The sequence below is a fragment of the Sapajus apella genome, unplaced genomic scaffold (genome assembly GCF_009761245.1).
Source record: "Sapajus apella isolate SASKATOON/1434 unplaced genomic scaffold, GSC_monkey_1.0 scaffold1, whole genome shotgun sequence".
Lineage (NCBI taxonomy): Eukaryota > Metazoa > Chordata > Mammalia > Primates > Cebidae > Sapajus > Sapajus apella.
Window position 1 is genome coordinate 13,965,730 of NW_022436941.1, and position 27,534 is coordinate 13,993,263.

Below are 27,534 nucleotides of genomic sequence, written 5' to 3' on the forward strand. Positions count from 1 at the left end.
TTTGAGATGGAATCTTGCTCTGTCTCCCAGGCTGGAGTACAGTGGCATGATCTTGATTCACTGCAACCTCCAGCTCCCTGCAACCTTCGCCTCCTGGGTTCAAGCAATTCTCCTATCTTGGCCTCCTGAGTAGGTGGGATTACAGGCTGTCACCATCATGCCCAGCTGATTTTTATGTTTTTAGTAGAGATGGGGTTTCCCCATGTCTGCCAGGCTGGTCTTGAACTCCTGAGCTCAAGTGATCCAACTGCCTCGGCTTCCCAAAGGATTGGGATTATAGGCATGAGCCACCACACCTGGCCTCAAGATTCTTTTAGGACAAAAAAAAATAATTCTAATAGTTTTTTAAAAACATCATTTTCAATACGTGAGGAGACATCCAGGTCTGAATGTTTGAGGGCAAAGTCTGTGTAAAAGGATTCTTAATGTTAGAAGGCCATTTAGGAACAGTGACATAGAAATTGAAAAGCGGGCTGAAAAAGCAAGAGAGTAGTATGTTTGAGGGATGTGAGAGAAAGTTGAAAAAAGGAGAGTCAAGTGGTGGGAATTTATTCTTATTTTTAAAAAAAAATGACTTAAGAAATCAAATTATTGCTTTAATAATTGTTTTTCCTTTCTAGGATAATAGCCAAGGTTCTGGAGGATAACAACCTGCCTGGTGCAATTTGTTCCTTGACTTGTGGTGGAGCAGATATTGGGTAGGTTACCAGGCTGAGAGCATCCTTCTGTTGAAGGACCTCAGGTGACCAACTAGAATCGTCTTTACTAGAATAGGAAACTCACTATAACCAAGGAGATGAGAATGGTTTTTTGAAATCATTGTTATTAAGGACTTTGTTGGGTTATTATTTTAGGAATACCTAAGCTCTATTGGAGGATGAATAAGAATTGTCTTTTTAATTGCCCAGAGGTACTATTTGTAAGGTTATTATATCCTGAAATAACAAACTGCTGTAATGGTCAGCAGCCTGTGACTCCCTGACACTTGGTTTATCAAGGTGTTTACTTACAGGTTTATCAAGGTGTTTACTTACAAAGAAAGCTATGGAATGGAAGTCTGGGGTCTCATTGCCCACCAAGAACCTAGCCTTCTGTCTGAGTTTCTCAGCTGACGGAAAAAGGGAACCCTAGGAACATAGCTTTTTTTTAATAAAATTGTTTTTTTCCTTTTTAATTGCCATATAATTCACAATTCACATACCATAAAATTCTCTCTTTTAAAGTGTACAATATAGTGGTTTTTAGAATATTCAGAGTATTGTGAAGCTGTCACCATTATCTTATTCCAGGACATTTTGATCAGCCTAGAAAGAAATTCCATATCCATTGGCCATCTCTTCCGATTCCCTCTACACTCATGCCCTGACAGCTACTAAAGACTTTTCTGTCCTGTATGGATTTGCCTATTTGAGACACTTTGTATAAATGTACTCATACAATATGCGGCCTTCTATGTCTTGCTGCTTTTACTTGGCATGATGTTAAGATGACATGGACTATAATTGCGCTGAACAGGGATGAAGCTGAGGTTTTTCTTACCAGCTTAGACTTTCATTAGGTGAGTTTTCTAGGAGTCAAGTCTTACAACCCATTCTGGTGTGGCTAAAGTGTAGTCTCTTCTTCCAATGCTTTTAATGTACTTCCTGGCAATCTCTAAAAGGGGCAATACATTACTCTGTTTTTCATATTGATGAGAAAATTCTAGAAAATACAACTCTTACATGTACAGTGCAGAGTGAAGTATTATCCAAGTGTCATTTAAAACATGAGTCTTTCGGCCTTTGACTGTATTGTTGCATTCTGGGAGTCTAGTCCTTCATGCTGACCTTGCAATTGCTCAGATAATTATGGTAGTATGTACAGGAGCATGTTAAGTAGCAGCCACTTTGAGTATTAGTGCTTATGCTTGCTGGGAAGACTGAACTACAGCTAGTTTTGAACCTGGGAAGACTGACCTAGGTAATTGAGCCAAGCTGTCCAGCCCTACGTTACACTGATACTGTGGCTGCCCTCCTTGGCTCACATTGGACTCTTTGAAGCACTGAACGTGGAACAGAGAGGATCAAATCAATAGTGTCTGATCTGCATTCCTTAGAAGCAACTGGAAATCCTAGCATAGCCTTTACAAGTCAGCTTCCATGAGGAATACTTTAAGATAGAAGTCCCCAACCTTTTTGGCACCAGGGACTGGGACTGGTTTTGTGGAAGACAATTTTTCCATGGCTCACAGCAAGGGGATGGTTTTATGATGAAACCACCCCACCTTAGATCATCAGGCATTAGTTAGATTCTCATCAGGAGCACACAGTCCAGATCCCGTGCAGGCGCAGTTGACAATAGGGTTCACCCTCCTACGAAAATGTAATGCTGCTGCTGATGTGACAGGAGGTGGAGCTCAGGGAGTAATGCTTACTGGCCCACTTACTTGCTCACCTCCTGCTGTGCACCCTGGTTCCTAATAGGCCACAGACTGGTACTGGTTGGTGTCCTGGGGCTTGGGGGTCCCCTGCTTTAGGACATTTCCCTACGGGCTTTTAAGTCTTAATTTTTAATTTAATTTTATTATCTTGTTTTTTGAGACATAGTTTCACTTTTGTTGCCCAGGCTGGAATGCAATGGCACAATCTTGGCTCGCTGCAACCTCTGCCTCCCGGGTTCAAGCGATTCTCCTGCTTCAGCCTCCCAAGTAGCTGGGACTATAGGCACCTGCCCCCATACACGGCTAATTTTTTATGTTTAGTAGAGATGGGGTTTCACCATTTTGGTGAGTCTGGTCTCGAACTCCCGACCTCAGGTGATCCACCTGTTTTGGCCTCCCCAAGTGCTGGAATTACAGACATGAACCACTGCGCCTGGCCAAGTTTTAATTTTTAATTATTTATTTATTTTACTTTTTTGAGACAGCGTCTCTTGTCACCTAGGCTGGGGTACAGTGGCATGATCTAGGCTCACTGCAACCTCTGCCTCCCAGGTTCCAGCGATCCTCCCCTCTCAGACTCCAAGTAGCCTCCCAAGTAGCTGGGACTACAGGCGCATGCCACCACACCTGGCTAATTTTAGTATTTTTTGTAGAGACGAGGTTTCACCATGTTGCCCAGGCTCATCCTGCCCAAGTTTTAGTTCTTAAAAGAATTATAGGGCCGGGCACGGTGGCTCAAGCCTGTAATCCCAGCACTTTGGGAGGCCGAAGCGGGTGGATCACGAGGTCAAGAGATCGAGACCATCCTGGTCAACACGGTGAAACCCCGTCTCTACTAAAAATACAAAAAAATTAGCTGGGCATGGTAGCGCATACCTGTAATCCCAGCTACTCAGGAGGCTGAGGCAGGAGAATTGCCTGAACCCAGGAGGCGGAGGTTGCGGTGAGCCGAGATCGCGCCGTTGGACTCCAGCCTGGGTAACAAGAGCGAAACTCCGTCCCAAAAAAAAAAAAAAATTATAGAGCAGTTAAAAGTCTGTAAAACTGGAATGCTCAGCAAGGAAATGCTGAGATCATAACAGGAAAGACTTTCTTCCCTAACAGCTTTCTCTAGGTGATTTCTATTTAAATGCTCACAGCAGGTTAGCATGTTCTGCCTTACTTATGAAAAACTTTTTGTCCCTTTTCATTGAAGACCTTCCATTGCTCCCCTGGGATAGACTTTCCTTTAGCTTTGAGGGACTGCTTTTCCAAGGGAACTTCAGCGTTCGGTACCATTTGTTGCCATTCCTGAGTTCTCTGCCATTCCTGGGTTCTCCATGGTCTGACTGACCCCGTCTGTTCCCCTGCAGCACGGCAATGGCCAAAGATGAACGAGTGAACCTGCTTTCCTTCACTGGGAGCACTCAGGTGGGAAAACAGGTGGCCCTGATGGTGCAGGAGAGGTTTGGTAAGTGTTGGTTTTCTAATAAGGATTTTAATCTCTCAAATATGGAGGTGAAATCTAAAAGTTGAGTTTTTGTTTTCCTCTCAACCTTTTCCATGGAGACAGTGGTCATGTTTATTTGAATGTCTAAGTAAAAGAAAAGGGTACAGTTATTAGCAGTTGAATGTTAGGGAGGTCCTAAATTTAAATACTAAAATTTATGAAAAGAAGTCATTTCTCTCTAAATGGATATAGTAAAATATTTATCAAATTCTACTAGTCCTGTTTGGCAAATTAAAGAAGAAAAATGTCATCATTTAAACAGGAGCACTGAATACAGAACTTAAGAGTGAGTATGGAATAAAAGGCTTAAATCCGCTCTTTTCTCATGTATATTTCATGGATACATGATTGAAAAAGGTTGTATAGACATAGCTTTGTATACTGTACTGTGCTTTATGGATGATTTCCAAAGTTTTCAAGGATAATATTGGCTATGAATTTTTGGCTGCTAGGTTGAATTTTAGACTTTAACCCCAGCATAAGACGAGACTTGACTAGTTAATCTGTCAGCCATTTAACTCTGTAGGCATTGCCAACATAGATTTTTGTATATCAATCTTGTGTTCTACAACCTTGCTGACCTAATAAAAAAGATCAGCAAGGTTGTAGAACACAAGGTTGATATACAAAAATCAATTGTATTTCTATGCATTAACAATGAACAATCCAAAAATGAAATTCAGAAAACAATTCAATTTATAGTAACGTGAAAAGGATGTTCTTTCTTTCCCTCCCTCCTTCCCTCCCTCCCTCCTTTCTTTCATCTTTCTTTCCTTCCTTTCTTCCTTCTTTCCTTCCTTCCTTCTTTCTTTCCTTCTTTCCTTCCCTCCCTCTCTCCCTCCCTTCCTTCCTTCCTTCCTTCCTCTCTTATTGTGAGGAGAAGTCCACACAACATAAAATTTACTTAAAAATGGTTAAGATGGTACATAGTTCAGTAGTGTCAAGTACATTCACATTATTGTACAGCCTATCTTTAGAACTTTTTCATCTTGCAAAACTGAAACTCCATACCCTATAAACACTAATCCCTCCTTCCCCTACACCCAGCCCTTGGTAGCTACCCTTCTCTCCGTTTCATTGATTTTGACATCTTTCATATGAATGGAATCGTAAGTATTTGTCCTTTAGGGACTACTTTATGTCACTTACCATGATGTGTACAAGGCACAACTATCTTGTAGCATGTAATAGGATTTCATTTTTAAGGCTATATAATAAGCTGGGCATAGTGGCTCATGCCTGTAATCCTAGCACTTTGGGAGGCCAAGACGGGTGGGATCTGAGCCCAAGAGTTTGAGCCCAGCATGGGCAACATGGCAAGACCCTGTCTCTGCCAAAAAAATGTACAAGAATAAGCTGGGCATGGTGGTCCAGCTACTTAGGAGGCTGAGGTGGGGGAACTGCTTGAGACTGGGAGGTTGAGGTTGCAGTAAGCCATGATCATGCTACCAAACCGCAGCCTGGGCAGCAGAGTCAGACCCTGTCTCAGAAAAAAAAAGAAAAATTAATAAAATAAAATAAGGCTACATGATATTTTATCATATTTATATACCACATTTACTTTACTAATTCATCAGCTGATGCACATGGGTTGCTGTCACCTTACAGCTATTGTGAATAATACTACTGTGAATATTGGTGTACAAATAAATATGGAGTCCCTGCTTATACTCAGAAATGAAATTGCTTGATCATGTAGTTGTTCATTCATTCATTCATTCATTCATTCATTCATTCATTCATTTATATGAGACAGTCTCGTTCTGTTGGCCCAGGCTGGAGTGCAGTGGTGCGATCATGGCTCACTGTCATCTCAAATTCCGGGGCTTCATCCTCCCGAGTAGCTGGGACTCCCGGCAGGTACTACCATGCCCAGCTATAGTGACTGCCCCATTTTACTTTTTCTTCTTGAATAGTTTCAGACAAGAGAGGGCGCATTCAGGGTGGTTTGGTTTGCCTGTAGACTTTCTTGTATAATTTCAAACCTAAAATTATAAGGCCAACATAAGGAATTCCCGTATACCCTAATTGCCTACATTTTGTCCCATTTGATTGATCATTTTCTCTCTCTCCAGCAACATCTATGCATACACTTCAGCAACATCTATTCACACACACACACACACACACACACACACACACACACACACATTCTGTGAGTGCATATTATTCTTGAACTGTTTAGAGTATGTTGAAGATGTTGCTTTCCTTTATTATTACTAAATATTTTGGGGTATTTCCTAAGATTATGGACTTTCTCTTGCATAACCACAGTAGTTACCAAAATCAGGGCATTTGATATTGATACAATAGTAATGCTACTTTAAAATGAGAAAATAAGTTGAAAAATAATTGGAATAGGGTGTAATTGAGATAGCTGTATGATTGGGATAGGCTATATAAAAAATAATAGGACAGGCTATATAATTTAACAGTTGGGGTTAGGCTATATAGCAGTGTGTAGTAAATACAGAACTAGCCATTCATTTGTATGTGTAATGTTTTTAAAGGGAGAAGTTTGTTGGAACTTGGAGGAAATAATGCCATTATTGGTAAGGCTGCCCTTTCGTTTTTGTTTGTTTTCTCATCATAGTTTCTGCAATCGCCATCCTGAATATATGGAATTTGTCTCATTTAGGATCTCATTTTTTCCATGTTGCTTATGCCTGAGACCTAGTTCCTGTGTTTAGGAATTTTACTGGGGAGATAGGACACAAGCTTTGTTCGAAGGCAGAGGTAACTAGGAAGGAAAGGCATTCTATTTAGAACATGTTACCTGGGATCTAGAACCTGTGAATAAGGCTTCCATTGCCAATGGAGTGTGGCATTATTTCTTGTTTTTTCTTCTTCTGTTGGCTGAAAACTGGCTATATTTCTCTGGAATAACTTAAGTAACTCTTATGTGACTTGATCATTACTTTAGATTTCAAAACATTATTTTGTCTTTAGTGGAATATTGAGTGCTTTTATATTGGGAAGAAACGTGTCCTTAAGGCATTTTTAGAAAATCACCTATAGGCTTAGAGATTACTTAATGCTCTTTTTCACCTGTCTGAATTTGTCACAAAAATGCTTAGATATTTGTAGATGACACGCATAAGAAGTATGTGTAAGATATAAGAAGTAGATGGTGAAGGGTTTGTTCTGGATGAACTTTTTTTTTTTTTGAGATGGAGTGCAATGGCATGATCTTGGCTCACTGCAACCTCCATCTCCCAGGTTCAAGCTATTCTCCTGCCTCAGCCTCCTCCTGCCTCAGCCTCCCAAGTAGCTGGGATTACATGCACACACCACCACACCTGGGTAATTGTTGTATTTTTAGTAGAGATGGGGTTTCACCAAGTTGACCAGCCTGGTCTCGAACTCCTGACCTTAGGTGATCCACCTGCTTCAGCTTCCCAAAGTGCTTGGATTATAGGTGTGAGCCATTGTGCCCAGCTTCTGGATGAACTTTTAAAGAGAGACTTCAGTAAAAAACAAAGTTCGCATTTAGTGAGCACTAGTGTCTGCCAGGTATTGTGGTCAGCTGTTTTATATTCATTATTTTATTTAATCCCTACAACAATCCTATGAAATAAATACTGCTATTAATCTAATTTGAAGGTTGTATTCTGAGACTTAAAATGATTACGTACCTGAAGTAACAGGATAGCAAATGACAAATGCTACTACTTGTATCTTGGCAGCCAGACCTCAGAGCACAGCTCTTCCTTAACTGTCTACTACCATCCATTATTACCCTAGGCATCATTGCCCCATTTTTTAGATGAGGAAACCGAGGCTTGAAAAGTTAAAATAGGCGGGGTGTGGTGGCTCACACCTGTAATCCCAGCACTTTGGAAGGCCAAGGAGGACGAATTTGAGACCAGCCTGGACAACATGGTGAAACCCCATCCCTAAAAAAATACAAAAATTACCTGGGTGTGGTAGTACGCACCTATAGTCCTAGCCACTGGGAGGCTGATGTGGGAGGATTGACTGAGTCTACAAGGTCAAGGCTGCAGTGCCACTCTTTCCAACCTGGGTGACAGAGTGAGACCCCATCTCAAAAAAAAAAAAAAAAAAAGAATAGACATAAAAACCCCTGAGAAATAAAAGATGAAGAGGCCAGAGGAGTGGGAACCTCAATTTACCCCTTTATATCTGGGTAAAGATTATAGAGCTCATGGTCTTCCTTGGAAAAAGAGTCTGCCTTTCTACCCTGATGTGTGTATATGTCTCTGTGATATTAATATGCTTACTTTACAACAATAGTTTTGACGTTCTCTTACTGCACTTTATAAAAACATTGTCGGCCGGGCGTTGTGACTCATACCTGTAATCCCAGCACTTTGGGAGTCTGACGTGGGTAGATCACTTGAGGTCAGGAGTTCAAGACTGACCTGACCAACATGGTGAAACCCCATTTCTACTAAAATTACAAAAATTAGCTGAGTGTGGTGGCACATGCCTGTAATCCCGGCCACTTGGGAGGCTGAGGCAGGAGAATCGCTTGAACCTCGGAGCGGGAGGTTGCAGTGAGCTAAGATCATACCATTGCACTCCAGCCTGGGTGACAAGAGTGAAACTCCATCTCAAAAAAAAAAACACCAAAAAAAACCCCACATTGTTTTATACCAGCTAACAAATACCTGTCTACCTGTTTTGCTTCACTAATGGATGTGTTTGTGCTTTCTTAAGCCTTTGAAGATGCAGACCTCAACTTAGTTGTTCCATCAGCTCTCTTTGCTGCTGTGGGAACAGCTGGCCAGAGGTGTACCACTGCGAGGCGACTGGTGAGTATGTCTGCATAGGCCCGTGAGATTGTCTTGCTCTTAAACACTACTTTTTAACGAGGTCTGCTGTTAGGGAGGTGTCAGCAATACTGCTAGAACAACGTGCTCTCTAGATGCAGCTGACAAATATGTGGCCCAGTTCTCTTTCTGTGCTCATGGCACATGTTGTTAATCAATCAGGAACTTTGCCTTTTCCCTACCCCAAGCTAATTGGGGTTCCACCACCAGTTGATTGGAGTTGGACTAGGAGATGAGAACTATTTTCAGTCCTACTCCTAGAACAATATGGAAAAAGTCCAATGTAACTTAGAGATAAAACAAGATAAAAATGTTAAAAATTATTAAACTATTAGCTAAAAATAGAATGTTGCTCTTTTCTAAAAGCATTTTAAGTAGTAAAACATTTTAAACATTTTGGGCTGGGCACGGTGGCTCAAATATATAATTCCAACATTTTGGGAGGGCAAGGCAGGAGGATTGCTGGAGCCTAGTAGTCCGAGACCAGCTTGGGCAACATAGCAATACCCTGTCTCTACAAAAAGTTAAAAAACATTAACCAGGCATGATGGCTCATGCTTGTAGTCCCAGCCACCTACTTGGGAGGCTGAGGCAGGGGGATTGATAGAGCCCAGTACAAGGAGGCTGCAGTGAGCCATAACTGCACCACTGTTCTCTGGCCCTGGGGACAGGGCAACATTCTGTCTCAACCAATCAATCAATAAACATTTTAATTTTTAGCCTCAAGTCTAATCTTAGCTTTGACTTGAAATGACATGATTCATTGAAAAGCAAATGATTCTGTATACCCTTGACCTCTCTATATACGTATGTAGTCTGCATGCATATATATAAAAACAACAGATTAACATTAAGTGGGCCGGGTGTGGTGGCTCACACCTATAATCCCAGCACTTTGGGAGGCTGAGGCGGGTAGATCACAAGGTCAAGAGATCGAGACCATCCTGGTCAACGTGGTGAAACCCTGTCTCTACTAAAAATACAAAAATTAGCTGGGCATGGTGGCACACACCTGTAGTCCCAGCTACTCAGGAGGCTGAGGCAGGAGAATTGCTTGAACCCAGGAGGTGGAGGTTGCGGCGAGCTGAGATCACGCCATTGCACTCCTGCCTGGGTAACAAGAGCCAAACTCCGTCTCAAAAATATATATATATATATTAAGTGTATATAAGGGGAGATATGGTTTAGCTTCAGTGTGGGATTTGGGAAGTTTAATATCTATACTTAAGATTGAGCTGGACATCAGTTTAGTATGTGTTACAGCTTTGATTTTCATGACTTTATTGTATTAAAAGACTATACAATAACTGAGCCAGTTTTTTCTTGTTTTTTGAGACAGAGTCTTGCTCTATTGCCAGGCTGGAGTGTAGCGGTGCAATCTTGCTCACTGCAACCTCCACCTCCTGGGTTCAAGTAATTCTCCTGCCTCAGCCTCTTGAGTAGCTGGGATTATAGGCGTGCACCACCATGCCTGGCTAATTTTTGTGTTTTTAGTAGAGATGAGGTTTCCCCTTGTTGGCTAGGCTGGTCTTGAACCCCTAACCTCAATTGATCCACCCACCTTGGCCTCCCAGAGTGCTGGGATTATAGGCAGGAGCTACCACACCCCACCCTGAGCAAGTTTTAGTTAGGTACAAAATTTGGCTGCATTTACCATTTAAAAAAAATTATTTTTAGCTCTTTTGAACTTGAGCCATTTTTTATTGTTGAGTTTTCCTTTTGTAATAAAAAAGACCTTCAGTTGCATTATTAAGGAATTGGCTTTGGGCTTTTGCTCTCATTCACAATGAGTGTGAACAAATTCTTTATAAAACTGTCATCTAAATTAATTAGAATAAGCTAAAAGATATATGAAATTTATCTTTATCTTTCTCACACTTGTCTCATTTTTTTTTGTGAGATGGAATCTTGCTCTGTTGGCAAGGGTGCAGTGCAATGGTGTGATCTCAGTTCACCACAACCTCCACCTCCCAGGTTCAAGTGATTCTCCTGCCTCAGCCTCCCACATAGCTGGGACTCCAGGTGCCCACCACCATGCCTGGCTAAGTTTTGTATTTTTAGTAGAGACAGGGTTTTGCCATATTTACCAGGCTGATCTCAAACTCCTGACCTCAGGTAATCTGCCCGCCTCGGCCTCCCAAAGTGCTGGGATTATAGGTGTGAGCCACTGTGCCCAGCCTCTCACAATTTTCATACTTGTTTTTATTCAGGTATTTTGCACAAATGAAAATAAATCTTTATTTTTACATAGCTGAGATTCTTAAAAAATCTGATACTATATTTGTAACGTTACAGTTTATTAAATTTGTTCATCATACACATTAAATTGCCATTAAAGATTACATTAAAGCTAAGAAAAAACTATGTACTCCAAATGATTATATCCTTCATTACATGGTAAAATATGAAATTACATGAAAGCCAAATATTTCACTATTCAGCCAATTTTTATTTTTTGTGTGTGTTTTAGAGCAAATATTCATAGATGTCCTTTATATTAGTGTTAAATATTAATAGATAATATTAGCCATTGTTCAAATAGATTTCCTTAGAGTTAGCAGCACATATATATATATGTGTGTGTGTGTGTGTGTGTGTGTGTGTATATATATATATATATATATATAAAAATTCCAATACTGTGGGCTGCTTCATGACTAGTTCTCATAATGTCAATTCATTCATCACATGGAGACTAACTCAGAGAATAGATGGTTTGGCAAGTTCAGCTCTGCCACTAGGAGCATAGCATGGACCTCACAACTACCCAAAGTGTGCAAGGGTTATCCTCACCTAATTAAGGCCTCCTCTGGAGACCTATGTGGCCTGGGGCTAAGTGTTTGTAGTTACCAAGCAGCAGTTAGTTACCACTGTGCTCTGTGTTCACTCAGACTTAGAGTTATAGTATGGGACAGATGTACTTGAGGCCTTCTTTAATGTATTTGTGAAGTTTAGCCAAATATGTCCTTGGAAACTTGATAAAGACATGGCTTATGGATGGGGTGCAGTGGCTTATGCCTGTAATCCCAGCACTTTGGGAGGCCGAGGTGGGTGGATCACCTGAGGTCAGGAGTTCAAGACCAACCTGGCCAGCATGGCAAAAGCCCATCTCTTCTAAAAATACAAAAAATTAGCCAGGCGTGGTAGTGGGTGCCTGTAATCCCAGCCACTTGGGAGGCTGAGGTATGAGAATCAGTTGAACCTGGGAGGTGGAGGTTGCAATAAGCTGAGATTGCACCACTGCACTTTTGCCTGGGTGACAGAGTGAGACTCTGTTTAAAAAAAAAAAAAAAAAAAAAAAGATATGGCTTATGATTTTATTCTAACATCTACCTAAAAGGAAATTTTAAACTTCATATAGTTAATATTAAAATGAGAAATAATATAATTAAAAATAAAACGTGCTTTGATTTGCCTATGTTTTTAGAGATTATCATATTTCAATAACTTTCAATAATATTATTCATTGTTTAAAAATGTGTACATTGTACTATGCCCTCAAATAACTCTTTTTTTGCTTAGTTTGTGCATGAAAGCATCCATGATGAGGTTGTAAACAGACTTAAAAAGGCCTATGCACAGATCCGAGTTGGGAACCCATGGGACTGTGAGTATCTCCTTCTGTTTTCCAAGGATCCCTTTTTGAGAGCTGTTGTTTACAAGTGTTTCTGATCTGAGTTTTGGAGTTTCCCTTCTCTGAGAGGACTGAAGGCACGTGAAGCAGATTATTAGGCTTTGGGATATCGTGTCTGCTCCTAGGTTTTGATCCTGGGTGCTTGATATGGGCTGGTGGGTAAGACGAGGAGAGGTTGTTTAGATGGGATGAGATTTAGTGAGCTTCTCTCTCATTACTATTACCCTTGTCCAAGCCAACATTATCCCTCTTGTGGAAGGCTTTAAGAATCCCCTAATTGACCTTTCTGCATGTATTGCTACAGAGTGATTTTTAGAACGTAATCAGATAATTCACTCTCCTGCATAGAATACTTCTCATTGCTTTTAGATTTTTTTTCCTTTTCTTTTTTTTTTTTTTTTTGAGACATGGTTTTACTCTGTTGCCCAAGCTGGAATGCAGTGGCGTGATCTCGGCTCACTGCAACCTCTGTCTCCTGGGTTCAAGCAATTCTCCTGCCTCAGCCTCCCGAAGAGCTGTGATTACAGGTGTGTGTCACCATGCCCGACTGATTTTTGTATTTTTAGTAGAGACAGCGTTTCACTTTGTTGGTCAGGCCGGTCTCGAACTCCTGACCTGAAATGATCTGCCTGCCTCGGCCTCCCAAAGTGCTAGGATTATAGGTGTGAGCCATTGTGCCAGGCCTGCTTTTAGATTGAAACCTAGAGTCCTCTTGATTCCTTCTTTTTCTCAGGCTCCTGATCCTTAATGGTCTGCTGCCTGCCTCCTGCCCTGCTTGCCTTCTCACCAGCCTTCCTGTGTCCATTTTCCCTCTTGCTTTCAGAGTTCCATCTTCTCCAACCTCCTTTCATGTTCCAGGCATGCCAGGCTCTGTCCTGCTGTGCTGTGCTGTCTCCTGGAAACATTCTTGACCCAGGGTGGGGATGGCTTTGCTAGCATGCCTCCTCCTCATAGAGGCCTACCTATAGCTTCCTTCTTCCTCTGTCACTGGGTCACTGTCAGTGCTCTGGTCTCCAGCAGCCGTAACATAGGACAGCGTCATTCTCTTCCCCCTTGAATTATGCACCAACTGCTGACTGTGACAGTTCCTTAGAGAATGGTCACACTGTAATGAGTAAACTGATCCTATGTTTTGAGTGCAGTGCTTTGATTAATTGATAGCCATTCCTTTAAACTAGAGGTTGGCAAACAAACTTGGTCCTGCCTGTTTCTGTAAAGCAAGTTTCATGGCACATAGCCATACCTACTTATTTGCATGTAATTTGTGGCTGCTTTTGCACTACAGTGACGGAGTTGAGTATTGTGATGGAGACCACGTACGTCCTCCAAAGCATAACATATTTACCATCTGGTTCTTTATGGAAAAAGGATGCTGACTTATGTTCTCAATTGAGAGCATATAGGAAGGGATTGGTCCATTCATTGAGAAATCTGTTCTAATAATAAATTGATGCCATAAAGGGCAAAATGATGAGCCAGGCTTCCTTTTCTCTCTCCAGCTAATGTTCTCTATGGGCCACTCCACACTAAACAGGCAGTGAGCATGTTTCTTGGAGCAGTGGAAGAAGCAAAGAAAGAAGGTGGCACAGTGGTCTATGGAGGCAAGGTAAGGGTTGCACTGAGATCAGTGTAACAGCTTTTTAACCTTCTTTTTTTTTTTTTTTTTTTTTTGAGACGGAGTTTCGCTCTTGTTACCCAAGCTGGAGTGCAATGGCGCGATCTCAGCTCACTGCAACCTCCGCCTCCTGGGTTCAGGCAATTCTCCTGCCTCAGCCTCCTGAGTAGCTGGGATTACAGGCACATGCCACCATGCCCAGCTGAATTTTTGTATTTTTAGTAGAGACGGGGTTTCACTGTGCTGACCAGGATGGTCTCGATCTCTTGACCTCGTGATCCACCCGCCTCGGCCTCCCAAAGTGCTGGGATTACAGGCGTGAGCCACCGCGCCCGGCCGCTTTTTAACCTTCTTTTCCTTTAGACACAAGCAGGGCTCTGGGCATATTGGAAAAGTCACCCCATTTGACATCCTTCTTTTCCTGTCTTTATTTTAAGTGGAAATACATGTTTTTGTTTGTTTTTTGCTTTTGAGACAGAGTGCCACTCTGTCACCCAGGCTGGAGTTCAGTGGTGTGATCTCAGCTCACTGCAACCTCTGCTTCCCGGGTTCAAGTGATTCACATGCTTCAGCCTCCCAAGTGGCTGGATTACAGGCGCACGTCCCCATACCCAGCTAATTTTTGCATTTTTTTTGGTAGAGATGGGGTTTCCCGTGTTAGCCAGGCTGGTCTCCAACTGCTGGCCTCAAGTGATCCACCTACCTTGCCCTCCCCATGTGTTGGTATTACAGGCATGAGCCACCACACTTGACCCTGTTTGTTTTTGTGACAGGGTCTTGCTCTGCTGCCCAGGCTGGAGTGCAGTGGTGCCTGATCTTGGATCACTGCAACCTCTGCCTCCTGGGCTAAAGCAGTCCTCCCACTTCAGCCTCCTGAGTAGCTGGGACTACAGGTGACATCACCACCCCTGACGACTCTTTGTATTTTTGGTAGAGATGGGGTTTTACCATGTTGCCCAGGCTGGTCTTGAACTCCTGAACTCAGGTGATTCACCCACCTTGGCCTCCCAAAGTGTTGGGATTACAGGCATGAACCACCGTGACTGGCCAGAAATACATGGTTTTTTTTTTTTTTTTGAGACTGAGTCTCACTGTCTTGCCCAGACTGGAGTACAGTGGCGTGATCCTGGCTCACTGCAACTTCTGCCTCCTGGGTTCAGGTGATTCTCCTGTCTCAGCCTCCCGGAGTAGTTGGGATTACAGGCACCTGCCACCATACCCAGCTAATTTTTGTATTTTTAGTAGAGAAGGGGTTTCACCATGTTGGCCAGGCTGGTCTGGAACTCCTGACCTCATGATCTACCTGCCTTGGCCTCCCAAAGTGCTGGGATTACAGGCGTGAGCCACCACACCTGGCCACAAATACATTTTAAAGAATGACAACAATGCTTGCTTTGACAGCACATATACTAAAATTGGAATGATACAGAGATTAGCATGACCCATGCACAAGGATGATATGCAAATTCATGAAGCATTCCACATTTAAAAAAAAGACAACAGAAAAAAAATGCACGGACATTTCTGGAAGGACATAGAAGAAACTCAGTCATGGTTGCTTTTGAATTGGGTCCCTAAATATTTGTACGGAAAGGAGAATTCCTTTTCATAACACAGTAGGAGACTTTGTATTCAGAGCAATTAGAATCTATTGGTAATCTTAAAAAGTCAGTTAAGGTAAGGAATAAAAAAAATACATACTGTAAGTATTAAAACAAATTAACACATATTGCTGGCCGCAGTAGCTTGCACCTGTAATCACAGCACTTTGGAGGCTGTGGTGGGAGGATTGCTTGAAGCCAGGAGTTCGAGACCCTCCTGGACATCATAGACCCTGTCTCTACCAAAAAAAAAAAAAAAAATGCTGAGTGTGGTTGCATGCATGTGTAGTGCTAACTATTTGCCAGGCTGAGGTGGGAGGATCACTTGAGACTGCAATGAGTCATGATGACATCATTGCACTGCAACCTGGGCAATAAAGCAAGACCCTATCTCAAAAAACAAAAAACCAAATCAAAAACAACCCCACACATATAAAGATTTGTTTGTGGCCAGGTATGGTGGCTCACACCTGTAATACCAGCACTCTGGGAAGCTGAAACAGGTAGATCACTTGAGGTTAGGAGTTCAAGACCAGCCTGGCCAAAATGGTGAAACCTGGACTCTACTACAAAAAAAAAAATTAGATGGATGTGGTGGTGTGTGCCTGTAGTCCCAGCTACTTGGGAGGCTTAGGTGGGAGGATGGCTTGAACCTGGGAGATGGAGGTTGCAGTGAGCCAAGATCAAGCCACTGCCCTCCAGGCTGGGTGAGAGCAAGACTCTATCTTAAAAAAAAGAGAAAACAAAAACAAAAGGACACTAGTCCTGTTGGATTAGGACCCTACCCATATGACCTTGTTTAACCTTCCTCCTTAAAGGGCCTATCTCCAAATACAGTGACACTGAGTATTAGGGCTTCCACATGTCAATTTTGGGGGGAATACAATTCAATCTATAACACACAATAGATATTTAAATTATGTAAATATTAAAACAACCACTTGCAACAGTGTTTGTTCAATATAACCTGGTAGTGTCACATGGCATGGCTCTCCATCCCTGCCTGACTCCTTATTTCCATTTTTCTCTAACCAACTAAGAATCAATACCAAGAAGAAAGAATCTTCATTCATGACGGGAAATTATTTTGGAGAAATAATTCACCTATAAATGATGCTAATTTTTTTCTTTGTTAGTGTAGGCAAAGATTGTATCCTCTAACTCCAAGTACTAGAAAATGAAATGCTTCCATTCTTTTTATTTCAATTCTCTGTATTAGGTTATGGATCGCCCTGGAAATTACGTAGAACCGACGATTGTGACAGGTCTTGGCCACGATGCATCCATTGCACACACAGAGACTTTTGCTCCGATTCTCTATGTCTTTAAATTCAAGGTAAAAATGCAGTCTGTTCTCTAGTCTAATGTTGAAATAAATAATAAGAGGAAATTGATGGTGGATTAAATTTCACTTGATGAGCCTTTAAGAGGGTTTTAGAAAGTAACCTGAATAGTAGCTATATGAAGGTTCAGGATAAGATATGAGATAAACACTTTAAAACTCTATAGCATGCCAAGTTAGCTGCCAGGGAAACCAGATAGGGTAGTGGACTAGTATTGAAGTTTATGGAGTGTGTGGTCCTCATCTCCTGTGTCATATTAATCCCGAGCTGTGTGGGCCATAGAGGCAGCTTCTCCTGAACCCTGGTACTGGATAGTTTGATAGCCTGAGTGCTGTGAACATTTCAGCAGACAAAATGAGAAGATGTGGAGGCTGGGTGTGGTGGCTCACACCTATAATCCCAGCAATTTGGGAACCTGAGGTGGGCGGATCACCTGAGGTCTGGAGTTTGAGACCAGACTGGCTAATGTGGCAAAACCCTGTCTCTACTAAAAAATAAAAAATTAGTCAGGTGTGGTGGTGGGTGCCTGTAATTCCAGTTACCTGGGAGGCTGAGGCAGGAGAATTGCTTGACCCCAGGATGGGGAGGTTGCAGTGAGCTGAGATCACACCACTGCACTCCATCCTGGGTGACAGGGCGAGATTCCATTTCAAAAAAAAAAAAAGATCGGTGGTTGTAAACTGCATCAGGGAACAGGCTGCAGAGTTTTGTTTTGTTTTCCCTGTTCTCATATCTTGGTCTTAAACTGTGGAGGTGTTACTAGGTGAAGACGCTGGACACACACACAATGGCTCATGCTTATAATCTCAGTGCTTTAGGAGAATCTCTTGAGGCCAAGTGCTCAAGACCAACCTGGCCAACATCGTAAGACCTGGTCTCTATAAAAAATGAAAAAATTGGCCGGGCCCAATTGTTCATGCCTGTAATCCCAGCACTTTGGGAGGCCGAGGCAGGCAGATCACCTGAGGTCGGGAGTTGGAGACCAGCCTGACCAACATGGAGAAACGCTGTCTCTACTAAAAATACAAAATTAGCCAAGCATGGTGGTGCATGCCTGTAATCCCAGCTACTCAGGAGGCTGAGGCAAGAGAATCCCTTGAACCCAGGAGGCGAAGGTTGCAGTGAACCGAGATCACACCATTGCACTCCAGCCCAGGCAACAAGAGCGAAACTCTGTCTTAAAAAAAAAAATTAGCCAGGTGTGATAGTGTGTGCCTGTAATCCTAGCTACTTGAGAGGCTGAGGTGGGATGAGATCCTGTCTCTAAAACAAACAAACAAACAAAACTCCAAAAACCAACACAGGTGAATGAATTAAAAGATCTCATTCCCTAGCTTGAGACAGGCCCTAGCCTTGCCAGTAAATATTTAGGATTAATTTTGAGACTATAGAGATTTAATCAAGATTTGAATGTGCCGTTATTAACAGTTAAAGAATAGTGAGAATTGCATCTTGTTGCAGTTACGTGATTGCATTTCTTTATTTCTTGCTTTAAATGACCTATCATTGTTTCACATGTGGGGACTAGTTTTGTAATGTGTTTGTGTACATTATGAGACTGTGTGAGCTCTTGAGCAAAGCAGCCCCTCTAGGCCTCAGTTGCCCTATCTGTAAATTGGGAGATAGTAGAAAACCTGTATTACAGGATGAGGATTAAATAACTAAATGCCTGTTAAGTGCTTAGATGAGTTATTTAGTTATTTCCTCTAAGAGCTCACTAGATATTAGCTATTATACATAATAGATTGAATGAGAGGAAGAATGTGTTAATATTTGTTTCTCAAATTATAATTAGGGGAAAAAAAATCCCCCAAAATTTTATTTATTATCAACAATCTGAATTATAAGAATATACTGTTGGCTCTTTGGTTTCCTTTTGTACACTAAAATTACACTACTGGTACATCTCAGGAAATGAGATTAATGTCAGTAAACTTGGACCTGAATACTATAACATCTAACAGCTTCCAATGTCTCTCCTTTTAGAAAGAAGAAGAGGTCTTTGCATGGAATAATGAAGTAAAACAGGGACTTTCAAGTAGCATCTTTACCAAAGACCTGGGCAGAATCTTCCGCTGGCTCGGGTACAACTTTGACTATTTTGAAAATTTATATAAGTCTGATTTATGTGATGAGTGGACTTAAAAAAAAAAAAAACCAGTATAGTTGAAAGTCAGTTTTTCAGTATTGAAAGCCTTTGAGCTTTGATTTAGATTTTTTATTTATTTTTGTTTGTTTTTAATTTCCTGGTCATTGTTCTCACCATGCCTTTCTTTTTAACAGACCTAAAGGATCAGACTGTGGCATTGTAAATGTCAACATTCCAACAAGTGGGGCTGAGATTGGAGGTGCCTTTGGTACGTAGAGAATAATGTCTTCTTTTCCATGTTGGGCAGCAAAGAAAAACCAGTAGCAGCTTTTAGAAAAGTTTGACCAAGAAACTGAAACACTCCTTATATTCTGAAATAATCTTATGTGACCTAACATGCTGAGAAAGCTTTCACTCTGTATTCAAAGCTTTCGCATAGAGTCTGGCATCATCTCCTCAGAGGCAGCATCAGGTTAGAGCAGAGCCCTCAACCTGAAATGTGTGAACTCCTGAAATGGTGGCATTTGTTTTCTGGGGAGAAGTTTCCAGACCCAAAAAAGGTTAAGAATCCCTGCTTCAAAGCCAGAAAATTTTACATGAAATATTCTGGTTTTTATTTGCAAAGTAGGCATATAAATGTTAAACATAACTCTTTTTCACTAGATAGAATACTAAGTTGTTTCTTTTCATTGGACCTGCTCCTGTTTCCTCTTAATAAGCCATGCATTATTAATGCTGAAATTTGGTAGTGGTTTTTCCTAAAAAGCTCTCCCTAACCATTGTATATTAAGTATCACTTATTAAAAATGATCCTAAGTAAAATAAAATAGATTGCTTTTTGTTTTCTTTTAAATAAAGAAGCAGGCTAGGCACGCTGTCTCATGCCTGTAATCCCAGTACTTTGGGAGGTCAAGGCGGGTGGATCACCTGAGGCTGGGAGTTCGAGACCAGACTGGCCAACATGGAGAAAACCCGTCTCTACTAAAAATACAAAAAAAAATTTAGCTGGGTGTGGTGAAGCATGCCTGTAATCCCAGCTACTTGGGAGGCTGAGGCAGGAGAATCACTTGAACCAGTGAGGCAGAGGTTGTGGTGAGCTAAGATCGTGCCATTGCACTCTAGCCTAGGCAACAAGAGTGAAACTCTGTCTCAAAAAATAAAATAAAATGAAAATAATATATAGAAGCAAAATAAACATGCATTAATACCTGTAAAAGTTTATATCATTAGCGGTATTCTTTTGTATTTTTAGACCATATGCTGCAATTACTGTTTGGTGCACGGACTTTGACAAAGGACTGTGTTTTCAATTCACCTCTTAACCCTGTGTTCCACTGTGCAGTTGCCTAAATGCATGAGTGTCTATCTTCTCCTTTTGTACTAATTTAATCCCTGTTTCCAACCTGTGCCTGCTCTCTCCAATTGACTACTCCTTTTTCTTTTTTGAGTTGGGGGCATGCCCTGTTGCTCATGCTAGAGTGCAGTGGCGTGATCATAGCTCACTGCAGCCTCCAGCTCCCAGGCTCAAGCAATCCTCTTGCCTCAGCCTCCTGAATAGCTGAGATTACAGGCATGTGCCTCCACACCCAGCTAATTATTATTATTATTATTATTTTTTTTTTGTAAAAACAGGCCCTTAGTATGCTGTTCAGGTTGGCCTCAGACTCCTGGGCTCAAGCCATCCTCCTGCCTCGGCCTCCCAAAGTGTTGTGATTACAGGCATGAGCCACTGCACCCAGTCAATTGACTATTCTTCATTTAAGCTTTCATAGTTAATTTAAAAAGTTTTGGTTTCCAGGCACAGTGGTTTATGCCTGAAATCCCAGCACTTTGGGAGGCAGAGGTGGGCAGATTGCTTTAACCCAGGAGTTCGAGACCAGCCTGGGCAACATGGCAAAAACCTGTCTCTACAAAAAAATACAAAAATTAGCTAAGCATGGTGGTGTGTGCTTGTAGTCCAGCTACTTGGGAGGCTGAGGTGGGAGGATCTCTTGGGTCTGGGAGGCAGAGGTTGCAGTGAGCCAAAATTGTGCCACTGCATTCAAGCCTGGGTGACAGAAGGAGACCCTGTCTTCCTAAAAAAAAAAAAAGTTTTGGGCTGGGTGTGGTGGCTCATTCCTGTAATTGCTTAAGCCCAGGAGTTTGAGATTAACCTGGGCAACATACTAGGACCCTGTCTCTACAAAAAATAAAAAAAACTAGCCAGGTGTGGGTACACACCTGTAGTCCCAGCTACTCGTGAGTCTGAGGTACGAGGCTTGCTTAATCCCAGGAGTGTGAGGCTGCAGTGAGCCATGATCCCAACACTACACTCCAGTCTGGGTGACAGAGTAAAACGTGATCCTGTCTCTAAATAAATAAAAGTTTTGAAAAAGTCTTATAATGGAAAAAGTAGTTTTGCCCATACTTCTCCTCCTCCTTTCTCAGAGGCTACACTGAGATTCTTTTTTCTAGAAGAAAAAAGTAAATTTACCTTTGAATTGATGCCAGTTTTTCTAAATAGTGTGCTTTCACTGCTATCTCCTTGACAGTTTTAGACATTATGTATTGACCCTTTATTATGATAAATGAAATTTTGCAAACCCTTCTCTTTCCCTATATCCTCCCACTATATGATACGATGTTATTACATGGGGGTGAGGTCCATAGGAAGCCAGGCACAAATTCCAAGAGTGTTCTCCCATTGAAGTCACACAGGATGGGCTTAATTCCTCCAGCAATGAGTTGTAACAACACATGTGAATTGTTGTCTACCAGCAAAGCTCATTAGACTCAGGGCCTACCCCTTTTCTTGGAGGCTGGGCATGTGGACACCATCTGCCTAGCACATACCAAAATTCCAGACTCTCAGTAGAAAAGCAGGTATTTTTTAAAAAGCCACATTGTTTGTGCAAAAACAATTTAGAGTCAGAGAGCTGCCCTTACCATTTAAGGAAAGTTTTATGTTATTGTAGAGAGCTGTTTACCAGCCAAATTTCCAGATGCCAGCAACCTTGCAAGACAGCCTGCTATACAGCAGGTCCTCTATATAATGATGAGGAAAAAACAAATAAACAAAACAACCGATTCTCAGCCAGGGCCACTATCTGTGTGGAACTTGCATGTTCTCCCTATGTCTGTGTGAGTCTGGGTATTCCAGTTTCCTCCCACATCTCAAAGCTGTGCACATTAGGTGAATCAGCATGTTGAAATGGTCCCAGTCTGAGTGAGTGTGGGGGCTGTGTGTGAGTGTACCCTGTTGAGGTGGTTTCTGCTTGTACCCTGAGCTGCTGGGATAGATTCCAGCTACCCATGATCCTGAACTCAATAAGCAGGTTGGAAAAGAAATGAATGAATGAATACAAATTATTGTAAAATATACATGTGTAAAGCAAACGGTTATGTACAAATTCATGATGATAAACATTGAATGAAAGTGCTCAGTGAGCCTGCTAGATTTGTTATTCTTTGTTTTTGAACTGTGTTGTGGGAGGAGGTACTCCTTACAGTTTTTGATATGGAAACATAGATTCCTTGATTTAATCCAACCACTGTCACTGAGTGCCTTCACTCGCTGATACATCAAAAATTGGGTAGTTATTTTTCTTGTTTTTATTAATCTTCCTTAAGTACATTTATTTCAATGTTTAGTATTAGAAGCATTTTGGGTCTTTATTTAGATGTGCGATGTTTTTGTGACCAGAAATGTGCCATAGGAATTTAACATTAGTTTATAATGGTAAAATGGGTTTTGTGATATGCCATTACACTTCAAGTCGTAATTTCTATGACTATGATAGGCTGCCTTGCAAGGTTTTGTGATATGCCATTACACTTCAAGTCCTTCAAATTAAGTAGAGACTCACTGTACCTTTTATGCTTTTCCTGCACAGTTGGTAATCATTTGTCCTCAGAATTTTAAAGCCATTACTTATTATTTTGGTTTCTAGTATTGCAGCTGAAAAGTACAACCCATTTTGATTTCTGATCCTTTTTTTCTCTTCTTTCAGAAATATTTGGGTCTACTGTTTATGTCTGATGTTCTGGAATTTCATAATGATATACCTCAATGGAGATCTGTTTTAAAAACTTTTTGTTGGGCTGGGTGCGATGGCTCATGCCTGTAATCCTAGCATTTTGGGCGGTTGAGGCGGGTGGATCACTTGAAGTCAGGAGTTTCAGAGAAGCCTAGCCAACATGGTGAAAACCCATCTCCACAAAGAATACAAAAACTAGCTGGGCGTGGTGGATGTGCCTGTAGTTCCAGCTACTCAGGAGGCTGAGACTCGAGAATTGCTTGAAATTAGGAGGCAGAAGTTGCAATGAGCTGAGATTGCACTACTGCACTACAGCCTGGGAGGCAGAACAAGACTCTATCTCAAAAAATATTTTTTTTGTTGGGTAATCAGTGGGCCAGTGACTGGCCTAGTTAGATTTTGGGGACTCTTAGTTTTCAATTATAGAAGGTTTTTGTTAGTTTTCTTTATCTTGTTAGTATTTCTTTGATTTTCCCCTTCTATATTCTCCATTTTCATTTCTAGAACTCCTATCATTTTAATATAGTATCTTGAAGAATTGTCTAATTTTGTCTTTTCTCATTATTCTTTTCTTTTTCTTTTTTTTTGAGATGGAGTCTTGCTCTGTCACCCACGCTGGAGTGCAGTGACAGGATCTTGGCTCATTGTAACTTCTACCTCCCAGGCTCAAGTGATTCTCCTGCCTCAGCCTCCTAAGTAGCTGGGATTACAGGCATGCACCACCATGCCTGCTAATTTTTGTATTTTTAGTAGACATAAGGTTTTACCATGTTGGCCAGGCTGTTAATCTGCCTGCCTTGGCCTCCCAAAGTACTGGGATTACAGGTGTGAGCCACCACACCAGGCCATTTTTTGCACTTTTGATGGCACACTTTTTTTTTTTTTTTTTTTTTTGAGATTGAGATGGAGTCTCCCTCTGTTGCATAGGCTAGAGTGCCGTGACAGGATCTTGGCTCACTGCAGCAGCCTCTGCCTCCCAGGTTACAGTGATTCTTTTGCCTCAGCCTCCCAAGTAGGTGGGATTACAGTTGTGTACCACCACCCCCGGCTAATTTTTGTATTTTTAGTAGAAACGGGGTTTCACCTTTTTGGCCAGGCTGGTCTTGAACTCCTGACCTCAGGTGGTCCGCCTGCTTCTGTCTCCCAAAGTGCTGGGATTATAGGTGTGAGCCACTGTGCTCAGGGTTTTCTCTCTCTCTCTCTCTGTCTCTCTCTGTCTCTCTCTCTCTTTTTTAACTAATCAAAAGAGAACTGGAGTATTCTCTTTTTTTGTTTTGTTTGTTTTTTACTAAATGGCACAGTTTTAAATAGTATTCTTGTTTTATGGAATCATTATTTTCTTGAAACCCTCTATAATGATATTAATGTAGCATTGAAATATTATAAAAGTAGTATATAAATAATAGAAAATTGGAATATTTAGATAAGCATAAATGAGAAAATAAAACTATATTTTCATCACTGTCTAGAGGCTTCCACTCTTTTTTTCTTTTTGAGACAGGGTCTTACTCTGGCCCAGGCTTGCGCAGCCTCAACCTCCCCAGGCTCATGTGATCCACCCACCTCAGCCTCTCAAGTAGTTGGGACTACAGGTGTGTGCCGCCACACCAGCTAATTTTTGTAGAGATAGGGTTTCACCATATTGCTCAGGCTGATCTCAGACTGCTGAGCTCAAGCAATCTGCCTGCCTCAGCCTCCTAAAGTGCTGGGATTATAGGTGTGAGTTACCATGCCCAGCCTCTACTCTTAATACCTTAGTCTAATGGGATTTTTTTTTTAAATTTTTATGATTTCTTTCTGATATGTTTCCATTTCCTCTTAATTCCTTACATTTTATTTTCCCTCTTAATTCCTTTTTTCTGTTTGTTTGGGCTCTGTCTTTGATTTATTTTTGCAGGGGAGATACTGTGGGGTAAATGTAAATAATCGGGTAGCTCTGGTGTCATTTTGGTATCTTTTTTTCAGCGATAGCAACTAGGAGTCCACACGGAAACTGCTCAAAAGGTATATTATTTTCTATTTCTCTAGGAGGAGAAAAGCACACTGGTGGTGGCAGGGAGTCTGGCAGTGATGCCTGGAAACAGTACATGAGAAGGTCTACTTGGTAAGAAAAGGCTTTGGGAAGATAGGTTTGGGCTTAAAGTCTTTGGGAATGGGCTTTTACACTCTCCTGTTGTCTGTGCTGTCTTTGATTTGATTTTTCCAGCATTCCACAGCTGTCTTCTCTGAATCTATTTGATACTGTTTTTCTAGCCTTCTTGCCCTGCTTCAGCTAGTGTCCAGCACCCAATGATGAGACGGTCTCATGGGTGGTTTCTGTCCAGGAGCAGGACACGTGGGGTCAACCAGTAGGGTAAAGTAGAAGAAGCTGTTCTTTTCATTTTCTTCTTGGATGCACTCAGTAGTCTTGCAGACTGTAGAAGCAGCAGAAAACAGAGGCAGGGAGGGCCCTGCAGGCCTGGCTAGCAAGCAGAGGGTAGTGGGATACCAGCTCTCAGAATAGTGAGCACAGTCCTTGAAAGTGGATTAGCTCATTGACCCAGCACGTGCATAGCTTGATAGGGAGCCTGCTGGGAGATTTTGACTAGGACTTGTTTCTTCTACTTTTTTTCGTCTCCCCCTACTCCCTTCCTGCTCACCTTGGGTAGAAGTAGCTTTTATTTAAGTGCCTAAAAAAGTTTGCTGGGGAAGACCCATGGGGTGTTGTCATACAAAAAGAGCACTAGGTAAGGAACCAAGAGACACCATCCCAGCTCCATTTACTGCTGTCACTAGCTCTGGAACCTCAGGCAGGTGCTCGGCCTTGGTTCCCTAGAGCCTCTGCGACTGTGTTCGTGCCAGGAATTTCAGAGGTGCTGTGCTGTTACCTGTGGCTTGTTTTATTTCAAACATGCAAGCTTTTTACCGGCTTCCCATACTTTGAAGTCCGTTATGTCTCTTTTTACTTTGCTTGTGAATTTGAGGGCTAGAAAGGCAAACTTTCAGCTGTGATTTTTCTGGAACCCATTTTAATGGAGAGTCTTTTCTTCTCATGAGAAAGACCAGGTGACTAGTTGATAGAGAAGCTTTTATTTCAAAATTAAATATATATTTTTAATGTATTTCTATCAAATGGGAATATCTGTGTTTTCCCTGATAATTCAATATAAGTTATTGAGAGACATAAAGAAGTAAGTTATAACTCCCATATTCTTGTGCCCTGCTCAAAAGAAAAACTATGAATAACATGTATGGGCCAGGCGTAGTGGTTCACTCTTGTAATTCCAGCTCTTTGGGAGGCCGAGGCAGGTGGATCATTTGAGGTCAGGAGTTTGAGCCCAGCATGGCCAACATGGTGAAACCTTGTCTCTAAGAAAAATACAAAAATTAGCCAAACGTGGTGGCGTGCGCCCGTAATCCTAGCTACTGGGGAGGCTGAGGTGGAGAATCAATTGAGCCTGGGAGGTAGAGGTTACGGCGAGCCAACACTGCACCACTGCACTTTAGTCTGGGCACAGAGTGAAACCCTGTCTCAAAAAAAAAAAAAAAAGAAAAAAAGAGGATGACATGTGTCTTTCCAGATTTTTATGTTTCTCTCTCTCTGTCTTTTTTTTTCTTTCATAAAATGGGATCCATACTAACATTGTCTTTTATCTTAACGGTTTTTCTTTAGCAAGTTATAACTTGGAGATCTCACCTTATTAATATATACAGATCCACTACATTTTAAAAGTGGGCATGAAAATCTTCTGTTGTGTGTGTGTAGTATCATTAATTCTGTTCATTTTTTCCCACTAGTACTATCAACTACAGTAAGGACCTTCCTTTGGCCCAAGGAATCAAGTTTCAGTAAAGATGTTTTAGATGAACATTGCTTAATTTGAGGTGTTCTGGCAGCTGTTTTTGAAGAAGACAAAGAAAATTAAAATTTTCCCTGAATAAGTGCGTCATTATGACTGTGACATTGACTAATCCCCCATGACCCCAAAGCCCTGATTAAATCAAGAGACTCATTTTTAAAAAATCAAAATAAAATTGTTACAACATAGCCATATTTACTAAAAGATGGGTTCGATGGGTTTTTATTACTTTTTTTTTTAAGTTAATGATTATTTTGTAATTAGAAAAAATAGTACATACCATGGTAGGAATTTGGGAAAATACAGACCAGAGGGGAAAACAGAAGACTTTGCAGTAGATACAGGTGTCTCCTGAGCAAGCAGAGGATCCGGGGGGTGAGTATTGCTTGACATTACCCACCTGTGGCATGTATTGGATGTCGTGTGATTGAAAGGGAGATGCGTTCCCTTATATGCTTGAGATCATAGTTCAGTATTCATGTGAAGTAACTTGCAGAGCTTAAAATGACAACAGGCATTCATCACAGTCATGGCTTTTGCTCATGAAGACTGCGTCAACTTGGAAGAGATTTGTGGGGTAGAGATTTTGTTCCTGCGTGGGAGTCTGCCACCTGCTGGAGGAGTCTTGAGGCCAAAACTGCCTGTGCAGAATTTTATAAGTGTATCTGGAGGCTGGGTGCAGTGGCTCACACTTAT

The 27,534-nt window shown here is 41.5% G+C and overlaps 1 protein-coding gene and 1 pseudogene across 2 annotated transcripts in view; both read left to right on the top strand.

Annotated features, from left to right (window-relative positions):
- Window positions 1-27,042, top strand: part of ALDH7A1 (aldehyde dehydrogenase 7 family member A1) — a 58,631-nt gene extending 31,589 nt beyond the window's left edge. Inside the window, exons 8-18 of one of the 2 annotated variants that reach the window (XM_032265012.1) lie at window positions 621-698; window positions 3,772-3,869; window positions 6,419-6,460; window positions 8,589-8,683; window positions 12,224-12,308; window positions 13,835-13,941; window positions 16,771-16,887; window positions 18,881-18,978; window positions 19,178-19,251; window positions 25,028-25,103; window positions 26,777-27,042. In XM_032265012.1, the coding sequence (XP_032120903.1) occupies window positions 621-698; window positions 3,772-3,869; window positions 6,419-6,460; window positions 8,589-8,683; window positions 12,224-12,308; window positions 13,835-13,941; window positions 16,771-16,887; window positions 18,881-18,978; window positions 19,178-19,251; window positions 25,028-25,103; window positions 26,777-26,831 (925 nt within the window). In that variant the 3' untranslated portion in view covers window positions 26,832-27,042. The remainder of the gene's footprint in view (window positions 1-620; window positions 699-3,771; window positions 3,870-6,418; window positions 6,461-8,588; window positions 8,684-12,223; window positions 12,309-13,834; window positions 13,942-16,770; window positions 16,888-18,880; window positions 18,979-19,177; window positions 19,252-25,027; window positions 25,104-26,776) is intronic. The other variant, XM_032265097.1, reaches the window with a different exon arrangement.
- Window positions 15,340-15,439, top strand: LOC116554208 (annotated as a pseudogene).
- Window positions 27,043-27,534: the final 492 nt, after the last annotated feature.